Source organism: Coregonus lavaretus (assembly GCF_964263955.1).
Source record: "Coregonus lavaretus genome assembly, chromosome: 1".
In the NCBI taxonomy this organism is placed as follows: domain Eukaryota; kingdom Metazoa; phylum Chordata; class Actinopteri; order Salmoniformes; family Salmonidae; genus Coregonus; species Coregonus lavaretus.
The window spans coordinates 80,264,203-80,280,659 of NC_139988.1; the positions used below are offsets into that span (position 1 = coordinate 80,264,203).

Here is a 16,457-nt window from a genome sequence, read left to right on the forward strand (position 1 = left end):
TGACTAAAATGTAATTGTCCTACAGTACAGCTCAGGAAATTATATGGCTTATGTCTAAATTCATACACACAAATGTAAAGTATGTCAGATAATCCATTTGCACATGATTGACTGGAAAAGGACTAATCCCCCATGGAATCATATACAGTACATAATCACAATGCCACAAACACACCCAAAATGGTTGTTTTATGACGAAAACTTTGAAATATTTTAAACAATTTTATTTCACCTCAGTTGGCATACACTTATCACTGACACAAATTCACCCTCTCTTCAATGAGATAAAATATTTTAAAAGGAAACTAGAATTAACAGAGAAACGTGCCCTTCCTTTATTAATAACATCACATTTATTAAAATAAATCATGTCAAATCCAAAACAAAAAGCTATAATTGAGTACAGATACAAATTTGGGACGTTAGTCGGTAGTTATGATACGCTAACTGGTATTGTGTATGCATTGATTTTCAAAGTTGTATTGTTGCTTAGTATTACTAGGGCTGGTAGAACACAGTGTTTGGTGTCCATTTTGATATCAACCAATCAAATCAAATTTTATTTGTCACATGCGCTGAATACAACAGGTGTAGACCTTACAGTGAAATGCTTACTTACAAGCCCTTAATCATACATCATTCCTATGAACTAGATTGACTTCCCTATCACTTTTGTAAAAGCACCACAAATTGCATGTAGAAACCATTTAACTGGGGTTTCCAAGTAATTCCTATACTGAAAACCAAAAAGGCACAACCATAGAATTAGGAATTAGAATAATTTAATAGGATCTCTATGGGCACAATCCTTTATTTAAAACAAAGTTATTTATGATCATTTGTATTGATCATAATAGTGATCAACAATGAGTATTATGAAATCAAGATAAAATGACTGATTAAAAGGTTTTGCTTTAAATACATTGTATGCAACTGATTGTAATGTATTCCAACTATACGATTATAAAGATGTATATAGATCCATGGAAATTACACATTTAAGAAAATGGCTATGACTTGACGGGTTTGAGTGACAGCATTCACATTTTAATGACAGAACTGTCTGAGGTTGGACCATCCATCTCGATCCTCACTTCACAGAAAATAAAGAACCAGCAGCCAAAACAGAAATAAAATCGAACAAAATGTTAAATCACTTTAACACTGTCGGCTGATCAATGGCTACGTAGTGCTTCCAGCTAGAACAATACACTAACGGTCACTTACTAATGCTAGGTTGTGCCCTACATCAACGAAACATGAAAATCAGCTTTCTTATAGGATGTAGCTGCGTTCTTGAAAATAGTTTTGTATACAAATGCAGGCTTATTCTGGAGAGTGAGAGTTCCAACAAGAGACTATAATACATTAATGTTTCTCATTTGCATAGAGAAAATGGCATGATATGGGGCAGAAGTAACTAAACGTAAATCTAAAAGACATTAAGAGGGACAAACGGACAAGCTAGCTGCATAAAAAAAAAGAAACCGCTCTAGATGGGCGTTTGGTGTAGATGCTGAATTCTCGACTTCCAACCATTTCCATTTCCTGGTTCTACCCCAATTGAAAACCAAATACATTCACTTAAAAAAAAGAAAGATAGATAGAAAATACAAAATATTCAGTCCCTTGTCCATAAGGTTGTGTTCCTCTTATGGCATGTTCTGCAGGTTAGATAGTGCTGGAGGGAGGAACATTAGATCAGTGCTGCTTCCTGACTGGCTCAAAGTCCAAAAGGAACAAAGTCTCTCTTTTTGTTGTGGGTGAAGAAAATGTCCCAGGTCAACTCCGCCTGCTGGGAGCAGCCTCCCTTCCCTAGGTTACATGTGTATCCCATGGGGCAGCAGTGCTTGGCATCACTGCAGCATACTGCCTGTGAAGAGAAAGCGAGTTTAAAGGAGTATTTCAAGGTTTTTCAACTTGATGTTAGATGGTTCCTCACCCTGAAAGTAGTCTATGGGTCAGGAGAAACTGTGGTTCGGTTTTCTTTAAACAGCCACCACAAACATCAGCAAACATTAGCCACCACAAGCTAACAATCAATAGAAGTGATGGGGGCATGTAATTTACCACCCACAAACATTGGAACCTATGTGCGGCAGACTGATCACTTGAATTGCCGGGCATGTTAACATCTAAATGCGCAGAATATTGTATAAAAAGTTGAATGTTACTTATGGTCAAAAGTCAGTTACATATGTCAAGTTAAATATTCAAAGAATTTTCATTCCAAGTAGCTGTTTCGCTACCTTTGGTGCAGGGCAGCAGGACCATTCTGTGGGTGAGGTCTTGCAGCATGTCTGCAGTTTGGGACAGCTGTACTCTTCAGTGCCATCACACTTCACATCTACCCCCATCTCCGCTGCTCTCTGCTGGGACTCTTCCACCTTCGTCAGGGGCATTGTATGGGGGAGCACACCCTCTACCGGTTTCTCACAGGTCCCAGTCTGCATGTTGCAGCTGTAGCCCTGTGGGCAGCAGTGCTCTTGGTCTGTACAGCAAACAGCCTGCGGATAGAGGGAAATAAGGAGAGAGAGAGAAAAGGAAAGTGTCCCAATCAAATACAAATATAAGTGTGTGTGTACTATACAGTGCCTTCGGAAAGTATTAAGACCTCTCGACTTTTTCCACGTTTTGTTACGTTTCAGCCTTATTCTAAAATTGATTAAATAAAACAATTTCCTCAGCAATCTACACACAATACCCCATAATGACGAAGCAAAAACAGGTTTGTAGAATTTTTTTGAACATTTATTAAAAAATCTAAAAACCTTATTTACATAAGTATTCAGACCCTTTGCGATGAGACTCGAAATTGAGCTCAGGTGCATCCTGTTTCTGTTGATCATCCTTGAGATGTTTCTACAACTTGAATGGAGTCCACCTATGGTCAATTCAATTGATAGGACATGATTTGGGAAGCCACACACCTGTCTATAAAAAGGTCCCACAGTTGACAGTGCATGTCAGAGCAAAAACCAAGCCATGAGATCGAAGGAATTGTCCGTAGAGCTCCGAGACAGGATTGTGTCGAGGCACAGATCTGGGGAAGGGTGCCAAAACATTTCTGCAGCATTGAAGGTCCCCAAGAACACAGTGGCCTCCATCATTCTTCAACGGAAGAAGTTTGGAACCACCAATACTCTTCCTAGCGCTGGCCGCCCGGACAAACTGAGCAATCGGGGGAGAAGGGCCTTGGTCAGAGAGGTGACCAAGAACCCGATGGTCATTCTGACAGAGCTCTAGAGTTCCTCTGTGGAGATGGGAGAACCTTCCAGAAGGACAAGCACTCCACCAATTAGGTCTTTATGGTAGAGTGGCCAGACGGAAGCCACTCCTCAGTAAAAAGGCACATGACAGTCCGCTTGGAGTTTGCCAAAAGGCACTTAAAGACTCTCAGACCATGAGAAACAAGATTCTCTGGTGTGATGAAACCAAGATTGAACTCTTTGGCCTGAATGCCAAGTGTCACATCTGGAGGAAACCTGGCACCATCCCTACGGTGAAGCATGGTGGTGGCAGCATCATGCTGTGGGGATGTTTTTCAGCAGCAGGGACTGGGAGACTAGTCAGGATCGAGGCGAAGATGAACGGAGCAAAGTACAGAGAGATCCTTGATGAAAACCTGCTCCAGAGCACTCAGGACCATAGACTGAGGCAAAGGTTCACCTTCCAACAGGACAACGACTCTAAGCACACAGCCAAGACAACGCAGGAGTGGCTTCGGGACAAGTCTCTGAATGTCCTTGAGTGGCCCAGCCAGAGCCCGGACTTGAATCCGATCTAACATCTCGGGAGAGACCTGAAAATAGCTGTGCAGCAACGCTCCCCATTCAACTTGACAGAGCTTGAGAGGATCTGCAGAGAAGAATGGGAATGTATAAATCCAATCCATTATCACAGAAAGTCAATGGAGACGCACCTTGACCAGAGGACAGCAGCCCCATTCTCCCGTGGGCAGCTTGCAGCAGGTGGTCCCCGAGGCGCAGCTGCTCTTGTCGTCACACTTCACGTCTTTCAACATGGCTCCCTCAGTCAGGGCCTTCTCCTTGCGGTACCAAGGGATGGTCAGGCGGCCCTTAGAGCAGGAGGTCTTGTGGTTATCACAGCTGTAGCCGCTGGGGCAGCAGTGGTCTCCGTCGGCACAGCACACTGCCTGGGGAGGAGAAGAACATTACAGTGAGGTCATACAGAGATTACTACTGTATAATCACCATGTCATTTCAGGCAGCTTTATGCTCCACAAGGAGCATAGAGAAGTAAGTAACCAAGACTATTATTTTCATAATTTCAACTAAGTGGTAATTTTATGCTATGTAAAATGGTGCTAACTTCCCATTACTGTGTTAATCATAAATAAGAATATTTTGAAAGGTTGCCACAGCTAAAGGCTCCATAGTAACCTCCTTACCTTTGGCAGGGGGCAGCACCCCCACTTGCCAGCCTTTTTCATGAAGCAGCAGGTGGTATCTTTGGGGCAGCTAGTGTGGGGGTCACACATGTTCTTGGCTGGGGGGACGGAGGGGGTACTGGCCTGGGGAAGCCCCCTATGCAGGGGCAGGGCTCGCAGCTTGGGGACCCAGGGCAGGCTGAGGAGCCCGGGCTTGTCACAGGTCTGTTCGGCCACATTACACGTGTAGCCTTTAGGGCAGCAGTGCTCATGGTCGTCGCAGCACACCACCTAAGGGGCAACAATAACATTATTTTAAAGCATAACTTCCAGTTAAGAGCCTTTGTTCTGTAATCACAACAAATCTGGGCCGGTATTGATAAAGAGTAGTCGTGCTGAGACACTTTATGAATATTGGCCCTGATCTACAGTATCTGGTGTCTTAAAGTGAGAAAACAGAAGATATGACAGCTTAGGAAACTTCTGTAACACACATCCAGGGCCCGGAGTCAAGTCTAAAACAATATTATGCACAACTCTTCAATTCATCTCAGTCTCTATGAAGGGAGTCATTGAATGGGAGCGAGTTAACTCACATGAGGTAGAGGACAGCATGCCGACTGTCCTGAGTTCTGCCTGCAGCAGGTGGTGCCCCCGGGGCACATGGTCTGTTCGTCACACTTCTCAGTGGCCAGTGGTGCCTGGGTGGCGAGGGCTGGCACCTTGGTGACCCACGGCATGGTGAAGCCTGAGGGATCATCACAGGTACTGGCCTCCAGGTTACACACGTTGCTGTGGGGGCAGCAGTGGAGGTGGTCGTTGCAACACACCGCCTGAAGGGCAGAGAACCCATGGGCTTGTTATTATTGAGATAAGTTAGGCTACCTTTAGGTTAGAAACGTGATGCTTATTTGACTCGGATTTAATTCAATGACTGACAGAGATGACTGGAATAAAGGACAATTCATAACATTATCAAATTAGGACCACTTATTACTTTAATCTGTACAGGGACAGTTGTGATTTCCAATTAGAGTCAATTCAATTTCATGTCTAGTTACTTCAAGAATATAATTTAATATCGACGTCATTCAATCAGATTCAACCTGAGGTAAAGTTGCCTAAAGGTTAGACCCTTAACAAGGACTTAGCAAAGAATAAGTCAGTGGGGGTATATGTGGAAATGGCCGTACATTGGGCAAGGGGCAGCAGGCCCAGTTTCCTGTGGTGGTCTTGCAGCATGTGGATTTGCCCGGGCACGACGTGGATTCTTCACATTTGCTGTTGGGCAGCGGCTCCTTCTCCGACACATAGCTGAAGGCAGGCACCTTGTCCAGCATGGGAACCAGGGCAGAGCCCGAGGAGGGGTCATCACACGTACTCTCTACCAAGTTACAGATGGTCCCATGGGGGCAGCAGTGGAGATGGTCATCACAACACATAGCCTATGGGAAGCTCAAAGGAATCAGTGTGGGGTTCGTTGGTTCAGAAGGAGTCCACAGTTTATATAGTGTTTCTGTTTGCATATCTTGAATGCTACAAGACAAATTTAACACCACTGACTGTAAAATAATGGCAACACTTGCAACATGAATAAGATTTATAAGTAAGATTTAATAAATCAGGTGAGTCTCAAGGGCTGAGCTCTACTGTCAAGTGTGACAAGAATTATGGCTGACACACACACACTCACACAGGGGTTCACAGTACCTTGGGCAGGGGGCAGCAGAGCCATTCTCCAGCTAGTGATTTACAGCACGTGCTCCCATCAGCACAGGCCACAGAGTCGTTGCAGGGCACAGCATTGACTAGAGGACACAGACCACACAGACCTTCACATGTTAACGTATGGACATAACACCTCTGGCGAGATGCAGAATAGCTACAGATCTGGCCAAATATAAACTTTCATTCCTTGGTCACTATGCAGCTGTCTATCTTGAATAGCCCGACTTGGATAGTCGGTTGCAAATTGATGTTAACATCATGCGCTAATGTTTGATGTAGAACTTTGTCTCGGACCTCTGCTCTGTAGGGATGTGGTGGTCAATGTGGCGGGGAATTTGACAGCCATGGGGGTTTGGCCATGTTTAGACACACAGGTGCCCTGTTCCAGGTCACAGGTAGTGCCCTGTGGACAGCAGTGGAGGTCATCCGAACAACACACAGCCTGCGGAGAGCAACAGAGGGGTCTTGATAAATAAAAATACATACTTGTACTCCGTCACAGAGACAGAGACAGAGACAGAGACAGAGATCTGGCCAAACTAAAATAATTCCTCTTCATCCAGCTGAATTCTACAGGAGCTGACACATTTCCTGGCAGCTGATTATAGATGTGTGGTGAGTCATTGGGCTCAGAGCAGAGTACTTACACTGGGCATAGGGCAGCAGCCATAGCTCCCATCCACCAGCAGGCAGCAAGTGGTGAGTTCAGGACACGATGACAACCTGTCTGGACAATCCACTAAAAGAAAGATGCACATTAAAAAATATATTGTATACCAACAGAAACTCACAAAATAATTGTGTTATACTTTTCTTACAAGAGCACAGAATTAAAAAAGGACCACATAACCACTAATTTCACTGGAAAATTACACGCTTACACTACAAATTCAATTAGTAACATCCCAGTAGCCAGCGATTAGGGTGAGAAGTGGTTGGTGCCTCACCATCGTTGGGGATGGCAGGGATCTTCTTGGCCAATGGAGTCTGTGTATCGGGGGAAGTGCACATCTCATGCTCCAGGTTACAGGTTGAGTTGCCAGGGCAACAGTGGAGTTTGTCGGTACAGCACACAGCCTGTACAGAACACATGATTTAAAACATAGTTCATCAGTTTTGAAATGTTCCATCTCTACATCTCCCTTTAGCTACACTTTCCTCACGTTGAAACACTTTCTTAGACATGTGACTAACAGTTATTACACATCCGCCTGTGTGCAACACACATTGTGCAACACACAGCTGAACAAAATGGCTTAAGATTGTGTGACCCAGGATCTACTCAAATGACCCAGCACCAGCTCCACTCACCTCAGGGTAGGGGCAGCAGCCAAAGTCTCCACTGGCCAGCAGGCAACAGGTGGTTCCGTCTGGGCACGTGCTCTTACCACTTGGGCAGGTCACTGCTTGTCCAACTACAGCTACTGAGACACCAGGAAGAGAACTGTGTTGTGTTCATTAGGCACCAAACCGAAGAAAGCAGACTGAAAAAGGAAGTGACTGGACTATTCCAATAAAAAAATAGCTTTCCGTTAATTTTGTGCCCTAACGAACATAACCCTGGAACATAATTCAACAGCAACTTCATGATAATCTTGTCATTTATTTCTGTCTGTCCCTTCAGTACCTGTCTGCCTCTTCCTTGCAGGCACTTTCTCCTTCATGAGGAACGTGTCCAGGGTGGGTGACACACACTTGGAGTGGGCTAGGTCACATTTGGTGCCCTCTGGACAGCAGTGCATCTTGTCCTCACAGCACACTGCCTTGAGAGAGAAGAGAAGACAAGGTTTAGAACGCGCTCAGGCGGGAAGACCAGGTCTAGAACGCGTTCAGGCGGGAAGACCAGGTCTAGAACGCGCTCAGGCGGGAAGACCAGGTTTAGAATGCGTTCAGGCGGGAAGACCAGGTTTAGAATGCGTTCAGGCGGGAAGACCAGGTTTAGAACGCGTTCAGGCTGGAAGACCAGGTATCTCCCAAGATAATTTTCTACGGTTATAGTCACGGCCGTGTATATCCCCCCTCAAACCGATACCAGGACGGCCCTCAAAGAACTTCACTGGACTTTATGCAAACTGGAAACCACATATCCTGAGGCTGCATTTATTGTAGCCGGGGATTTTAACAAAGCAAATTTGAGGACTAGGCTGCCGAAGTTCTATCAACATATCGACTGTTGTACTCGCGCTGCTAAAATCCTTGACCATTGCTATTCGAACTTCCGGGATGGTTATAAGGCCCTCCCCCGCCCTCGCCCTCCTTTCAGCAAATCTGACCACGACTCCATTTTGCTCCTCCCTTCCTATAGGCAGAAACTAAAACAGGAAGTACCCGTACTAAGGACTATTAAACGCTGGTCTGACCAATCGGGAAACCACACTTCAAGATTGTTTTGATCACGTGGACTGGGATATGTTCCGGGTAGCTTGCGAAAATAATTTAGATGAATACACTGAAACGGTGACTGAGTTTATCAGGAAGTGTATAGGTGATGTTGTGCCAACTGTGACTATTAAAACCTACCCTATCCAGAAACCGTGGATAGATGGCAGCATTCACGCAAAACTGAAAGCGCAAACCACCGCATTTAACCATGGCAAGGTGACTGGGAATATGGCAGAATACAAACAGTGTAGCTACTCATTCCGCAAGGCAATTAAACTGGCAAACAGTATAGAGACAAAGTGGAGTTGCAATTTAACAGCTCAGACACGAGACATATGTGGCACGGTCTACAGACAATCACAGACTACAAAAGGAAAACCAGCCACGACACCGACGTCTCGGTTCCAGACAAGCTAAACACCTTCTTCGCCCGCTTTGAGGATAACACAGTGCCACCGACGAGGCCCACTACCAAGGACTGTGGCCTCTCCTTCTCCATGGCCGACGTGAGTAAGACATTTAAGCATGTTAACCCCCGCAAGGCTGCCGGCCCAGACGGCATCCTTAGCCGCGTCCTCAGAGCATGCGCAGACCAGCTGGCTGGTGTGTTTACGAACATATTCAATCTCTCCCTTTCCCAGTCTGCTGTTCCCACATGCTTCAAGATGGCCACCATTGTTCCTGTACCCAAGAATGCAAAAGGTAACTGAACTAAATGACTATCGCCCCGTAGCACTCACCTCTGTCATCATGGAAGACCAGGTTTAGAATGGGTTCAGGCGGGAAGACCAGGTTTAGAATGCGTTCAGGCGGGAAGACCAGGTTTAGAATGCGTTCAGGCGGGGAGACAAGGTTTAGAATGCGTTCAGGTGGGAAGAAAAGGTTTAGAATGCGTTCAGATGGGAAGACCAGGTTTAGACTGCGTTCAGGTGGGCATTCGCACTTCAGCAGACAAAGGAAAGGAGCTCAACAACAATGACAAAAATAAGGGCTTGCCTTCACATCAAATGACTTCCAATACGTGGGCAGTTTCCACTAACACATTCGGGGTACAACGATGGGAGCTGCATTCGTGTCTAACTATGCGAATTTATGGTACACTGGAAGGAGACCTTCATTTGACCCGTATTTCCAGAATGTCGCCCTTTGGAAAAGATACATAGACGACATCCTACTGGTATGGAACGGTAGTGATGCTCTCCTCTCTGAGTTAATTTCTTATATTCACTTATCTGACCCCAATCTCAAATTTACAGCAGAGAGAAGAAGTCGGGAGAAAATAGACTTCTTGGATCTTACAATCCACAAAAATGAAGAAAACAAGTTGGAGTCTAACATCTTCCGCAAGGCGCAGAGTAGGAATACACTTTTACATGCAGATAGTAACCATCCGGTACACCTTAAGCGGAACATACCGGTGGGTCAATTCCTAAAACTCAGACATAACTGTAGTAAAGACATACACTACCGGTCAAAAGTTTTAGAACACCTACTCATTCAAGAGTTTCTTTAAATTTTACTATTTTCTACATTGTAGAATAATAGTTAAGACATCAAAACTATGAAATAACACATATGGAATCATGCTGTAACCAGAAATGTGATAAACAAATCAAAATATATTTTATATTTGAGATTCTTCAAATAGCCACCCTTTGCCTTGACGACAGCTTTGCACACTCTTGGCATTCTCTCAACCAGCTTCACCTGGAATGCTTTTCCAACAGTCTTGAAGGAGTTCCCACATATGCTGAGCACTTGTTGGCTGCTTTTCCTTCACTCTGCAGTCCGACTCATCCCAAACCATCTCAATTTGGTTGAGGTCGGGGGATTGTGGAGGCCAGGTCATCTGATGCAGCACTCCATCACTCTCCTTCTTGCTAAAATATCATCAGGTGTGGAGGTGTGTTGGGTCATTGTCCTGTTGAAAAACAAATGATAGTCCCACTAAGCCCAAACCAGATGGGATGGCGTATCGCTGCAGAATGCTGTGGTAGCCATGCTGGTTAAGTGTGCCTTGAATCCTAAATAAATCACAGACAGTGTCACCAGCAAAGCACCCCCACACCACAACACCTCCTCCTCCATGCTTTACAGTGGGAAATACACATGCGGAGATCATCCGTTCACCCACACCACGTCTCACAAAGACACAGCGGTCGGAACCATAAATCTCCAATCTGGACTCCAGACCAAAGGACACATTTCCACCGGTCTAATGTCCATTGCTTATGTTTCTTGGCCCAAGCAAGTCTCTTCTTCTTATTGGTGCCCTTTAGTAGTGGTTTATTTGCAGCAATTTGACCATGAAGGCCTGATTCACACAGTCTCCTCTAAACAGTTGAGGCTGAGATGTGTCTGTTACTTGAACTCTGTGAAGCATTTATTTGGGCTGCAATTTCTGAGGCTGGTAACTCTAATGAACTTTTGCTCTGCAGCAGAGGTAACTCTGGGACTTCCATTCCTGTCGCGGTCCTCATGAGAGCCAGTTTCATCATAGCGCTTGATGGTTTTGCGACTACACTTGAAGAAACTTTCAAAGTTCTTGACATTTTCCAAATTTACTGACCTTCATGTCTTAAAGTAATGATGGACTGTCGTTTCTCTTTGCTTATTTGAGCTGTTCTTGCCATAATATGGACTTGGTCTTTTACCAAATAGGGCTATATTCTGTATACCCCCCCCTACCTTGTCACAACATAACTGATTGGCTCAAACACATTAAGAAGGAAATAATTTCCACAAATTAACTTTTAAGAAGGCACACCTGTTAATTGAAATGCATTCCAGGTGACTACCTCATGAAGCTGGTTGAGAGAATGCCAAGAGTGTGCAAAGCTGTCATCAAGGCAAAGGGTGGCTATTTGAAGAATCTCAAGTTTAAAATATATTTGGATTTGTTTAACACTTTTTTGGTTACTACATGATTCCATATGTGTTATTTCATAGTTTTGATGTCTTCACTATTATTCTACAATGTAGAAAATAGTAAAAATAAAGAAAAACCCTGGAATGAGTAGGTGTTCTAAAACTTTTGACCGGTAGTGTAGATTTTGAGCACAAAGCTAATGATATGTGCACCAGGTTCCTGCAACGCATGTAAATTTATGATAAGAGTGTCATTGAACAGGCCTATACCCGTGAAAACCTATTTGCTGGCACTAATAGAAACCAGAACACGTTTGTTTTTCCACAGAGTACAGCCTATGTGCCGGTCCCGTCAAACCCATTGTATTGAAACACCGGAACATCCTCAAAAGTGATCCAGGGCTTGGGCCACTCTCTCGGGGAAAACCCGTTCCAGGACTCCCTGCCTCAGAAACATGGGGGCGTGGTGACATAGGGCCACAAAATTGTGAACCGCTATAAAATAAAAATATAAAATACCATTCTCTGAAGCATCTTGTTACAAATTACATTTCTTTTTTTTTTTACAACTTTCAAATACATACAGTGGGGGAAAAAAGTATTTAGTCAGCCACCAATTGTGCAAGTTCTCCCACTTAAAAAGATGAGAGAGGCCTGTAATTTTCAACATAGGTACACGTCAACTATGACAGACAAATGGAGAAAAGAAAATCCAGAAAATCACATTGTAGGATTTTTAATGAATTTATTTGCAAATTATGGTGGAAAATAAGTATTTGGTCACCTACAAACAAGCAAGATTTCTGGCTCTCACAGACCTGTAACTTCTTCTTTAAGAGGCTCCTCTGTCCTCCACTCGTTACCTGTATTAATGGCACCTGTTTGAACTTGTTATCAGTATAAAAAGACACCTGTCCACAACCTCAAACAGTCACACTCCAAACTCCACTATGGCCAAGACCAAAGAGCTGTCAAAGGACACCAGAAACAAAATTGTAGACCTGCACCAGGCTGGGAAGACTGAATCTGCAATAGGTAAGCAGCTTGGTTTGAAGAAATCAACTGTGGGAGCAATTATTAGGAAATGGAAGACATACAAGACCACTGATAATCTCCCTCGATCTGGGGCTCCACGCAAAATCTCACCCCGTGGGGTCAAAATGATCACAAGAACGGTGAGCAAAAATCCCAGAACCACACGGGGGGACCTAGTGAATGACCTGCAGAGAGCTGGGACCAAAGTAACAAAGCCTACCATCAGTAACACACTACGCCGCCAGGGACTCAAATCCTGCAGTGCCAGACGTGTCCCCCTGCTTAAGCCAGTACATGTCCAGGCCCGTCTGAAGTTTGCTAGAGTGCATTTGGATGATCCAGAAGAGGATTGGGAGAATGTCATATGGTCAGATGAAACCAAAATATAACTTTTTGGTAAAAACTCAACTCGTCGTGTTTGGAGGACAAAGAATGCTGAGTTGCATCCAAAGAACACCATACCTACTGTGAAGCATGGGGGTGGAAACATCATGCTTTGGGGCTGTTTTTCTGCAACGGGACCAGGACGACTGATCCGTGTAAAGGAAAGAATGAATGGGGCCATGTATCGTGAGATTTTGAGTGAAAACCTCCTTCCATCAGCAAGGGCATTGAAGATGAAACGTGGCTGGGTCTTTCAGCATGACAATGATCCCAAACACACCGCCCGGGCAACGAAGGAGTGGCTTCGTAAGAAGCATTTCAAGGTCCTGGAGTGGCCTAGCCAGTCTCCAGATCTCAACCCCATAGAAAATCTTTGGAGGGAGATGAAAGTCTGTGTTGCCCAGCGACAGCCCCAAAACACCACTGCTCTAGAGGAGATCTGCATGGAGGAATGGGCCAAAATACCAGCAACAGTATGTGAAAACCTTGTGAAGACTTACAGAAAATGTTTGACCTGTGTCATTGCCAACAAAGGGTATATAACAAAGTATTGAGAAACTTTTGTTATTGACCAAATACTTATTTTCCACCATAATTTGCAAATAAATTCATAAAAAATCCTACAATGTGATTTTCTGGATTTTTTTTTCTCATTTTGTCTGTCATAGTTGACGTGTACCTATTATGAAAATTACAGGCCTCTCTCATCTTTTTAAGTGGGAGAACTTGCACAATTGGTGGCTGACTAAATACTTTTTTTCCCCACTGTATGACTAAATACTCCAAAGTAATTAAAATACCTATTTCAAATACATGTAGCTAAAAGAAATAGGCCTACTGCCCATCTGTGTATATGCACACCCAAGTCAACTCAACTACATTTGCCAACTGGCACAAGCACACTGTTTCAAAGTATTAATACCCTAGGCCTAAGTAGCATTTTCCCCGCTATTCTGGAGTGTTAACCATTACAATCAAATATTTACCATCAAAATTCAGAGACCAAGGGAGTATTTCACAAGGCAAGGGTCATGAGTCAGTGAGCCCGCTTTTGCAAATACTATAGAAAAAGGAAGTAAAAAACATATTCAATATTTACTGAATGTAGCTAGCTCCTTGCTTCTGTTTAGTGAAAAACCCCTCCAGCCGTCACTGGGACTCACTTCATTAACTATGTCTAATCTACTGCCTAGTAGTCAGGTCAAGTCACTTTCTAAACAAATGTTTACTCTGTTAATACCTGAAGCCAAGCTTACCATTTTATTTATCACGCTCAAGAAGATCAGAGGAACTTATAATGTGTGGATGAATCAATTATTTCAATAAGGTCCCTAGGGTATTTTAGTGTGCAGTGTTGACAGTTGCAAAATCAACTGAAACATTGTTTCAACACATTACAGTGGTTGTTCCAAATGAACATTGTATGACCACAGGAAGAAAGAATGGTTCTGAGGCAGCAGTGAAATGCAAGGGGCCTCATTTCGACAGCACTAAAATATGCTGAAATGTGCAAAACACTACTGTATTATTCACCTATAGATTTTTGATCTCTGCAATTTTATACTCTCAAAATGTCACCCAAAGAGGACTTCCAAATATGGAATAGGCCTTATGGAAAAGTATGTAACGTACCTTGGCCAGGGGACAGCAGCCCCAGGAACCGTCTGGGAGTTGACAGCAGGTGGTGTCGTCTGGACACTCTGCCTCGCCGTCGGGACATTTGACTGCCTTCACTCCCTCCAGCATCTAATGGAGTGACAGGCAACACATACCAATGAGTGAGTTTGAAACATGCGTTACATTTATTCAGGCAACAAAGTGAATTACCATGAATGAATAGGCTTCATAAAATTAAGAAATATAATCTATATTAAACAAAACATAGATATAATAGATTATACTAGACCAAAATACACAGATATATGGAGAATAACGTTGCATTCCCTTTACCAGATGGCCGATTAGGCGTTTGGCAGGAACTCTTCTGACCCACGGCAGAGAGACGGTTTTATTAAGGCACTTGGAGTGCACTAAATCACACACTGTCCCCTCATAACAGCAATGCAGGTGGTCTGAGCAGCACTCAGCCTGGAGATGGGATTCAAAACAGCGTCATGATTTTGGCAGCAAAACAGTCCATTTTATAGCTATGTTACAACAATTGAATGAAAAGCACCCCCACAGAATTAGCAAGACCATCAATGCTGATTATGGTTTTGCTGAGCAATGGCCATAAAATTAGCTACAGCATGTTCTTAGCTTTGTTCTTTCACACTATGGTGTTGAGTAAGCATGTTTCACACTACCAGTATGATTCAAAGCGGGGTCAGCTAGACTGACAATATGTCCTGCAGTAACCAAATTTAATCAAGCAACCACACACACAGAAACTTTAGACCAGAGACTAGTCACTTACATTCGGTAGTGGACAGCAGCCATATCCACCGCTGGGCGTCTTGCAGCAGGTGTTCCCATCTTCACACATCCCACCATCGGGACAAATCAGAGCTGAAGTCAGGCCTAGCAGAGCCAGACACACCACCCCTATCTGCACAGTCTGAGGAGAGAGATTAAGAAAACCTAAGACTGTGTGCTCGAGACATATTTCTTCATTTTTCTGATTCTGCTATGTCAATAGGTGGTGGTGATGAATAACGTTGTACACAGGGTGATCAATGTTTCAGCTGTAGGCCTACTGCGTTCGCCCACTTTAGGAATGCAGAAATCTGTGCTTAACTCCATATATTTGCTCTGAGGTTCATGTCCTTTCTAGGCAAATATTTATATGTGCTGGATCACACTAGAAAATGTAAACTCCAATCTTTAAGTCTTTATCTACACAAAACCGCCATAGCTAGTATGTCGTCTGTGTACCTATGAACCTGAAATGGCCTATTTATCTCACTCACTCACTGTAGCCTAGTAACCCATGTCCAGAAACATGATTGCTAAAATGTTATCAGAATGGACTTTTAGCACGTCCAACTCATTCCAAATAAGTACTGTAGCTAGCTAACTCAGCTACAATGCTTATTTAATACTCCTACAATGATTTTAATTTATTCTCAACAAAGAGTTGGAGGTGAATCTCTTACCATTGTATTCAGTCTGAGAAGAGGGCAGATGAGGGAATATTGTCATAAATTAGCCTTCTAAAGATGAAAGAAAACAAGAGTACACCATTATCAGATGATCACAACAACATTGAATAACAGAGCTGACAGTTGTCGCTAGCTTGGCTCGCATATTAGCTAACAAGTTAAGCAAAATCAATTGGTCAGGCGTGACACAAAATGAATGAAATGTGTTCTCTACCTTCGTGTGCAATGTAAAATTATCCTTCATTCGACGCGAGGTTGGAGTATTTTGCGATCTGGGATGACTTCAGCTTTTTTCTGAAAACAACATGCTTATCACAAGATACTCGCACGGTGTGACCAAGGGGCTTGTTCCAAATCGTCATCAGTCGCCCTGCTTGGGCGCGTTCCACAGCTAAGGCGAGGCGATGCAACAACCAATGGTGACTCACTCATCGACTGACAAGGGTTTTAACATATGATGTGGTTAGCTGATAGTTAAATACCTATCCAGGCGTTGTAAGATCTGTTACGCGTCATCAACGTCTAAGTCCATTAACGCTAATATTTTTCTCTCAAAGCTGGAGAACCTG

At 43.7% G+C, this 16,457-nt stretch overlaps 1 protein-coding gene across 2 annotated transcripts; it reads right to left on the reverse strand.

Annotated features, from left to right (window-relative positions):
• Window positions 1–209: 209 nt before the first annotated feature.
• On the reverse strand, window positions 210–16,255 carry LOC311111735 (progranulin-like). 2 transcript variants are annotated; one of them, XM_084154546.1, is made up of 17 exons: window positions 16,103–16,255; window positions 15,883–15,939; window positions 15,204–15,344; window positions 14,738–14,875; window positions 14,420–14,533; window positions 7,746–7,881; window positions 7,430–7,542; window positions 7,066–7,195; window positions 6,766–6,857; window positions 6,413–6,560; window positions 6,101–6,198; window positions 5,584–5,835; window positions 4,987–5,223; window positions 4,412–4,681; window positions 3,923–4,156; window positions 2,250–2,507; window positions 210–1,873 (listed from the first exon to the last, which is right to left on the reverse strand). In XM_084154546.1, exons 2-17 carry the CDS (start codon window positions 15,883–15,885, stop codon window positions 1,724–1,726), a joined length of 2,514 nt encoding a protein of 837 aa, XP_084010672.1. In that variant the 5' UTR covers window positions 15,886–15,939; window positions 16,103–16,255; the 3' UTR covers window positions 210–1,723. The 2 variants fall into 2 exon arrangements, with proteins under 2 accessions (XP_084010672.1, XP_084010673.1); XM_084154547.1 differs by having other exon boundaries at window positions 7,430–7,539; window positions 16,103–16,228.
• Window positions 16,256–16,457: the final 202 nt, after the last annotated feature.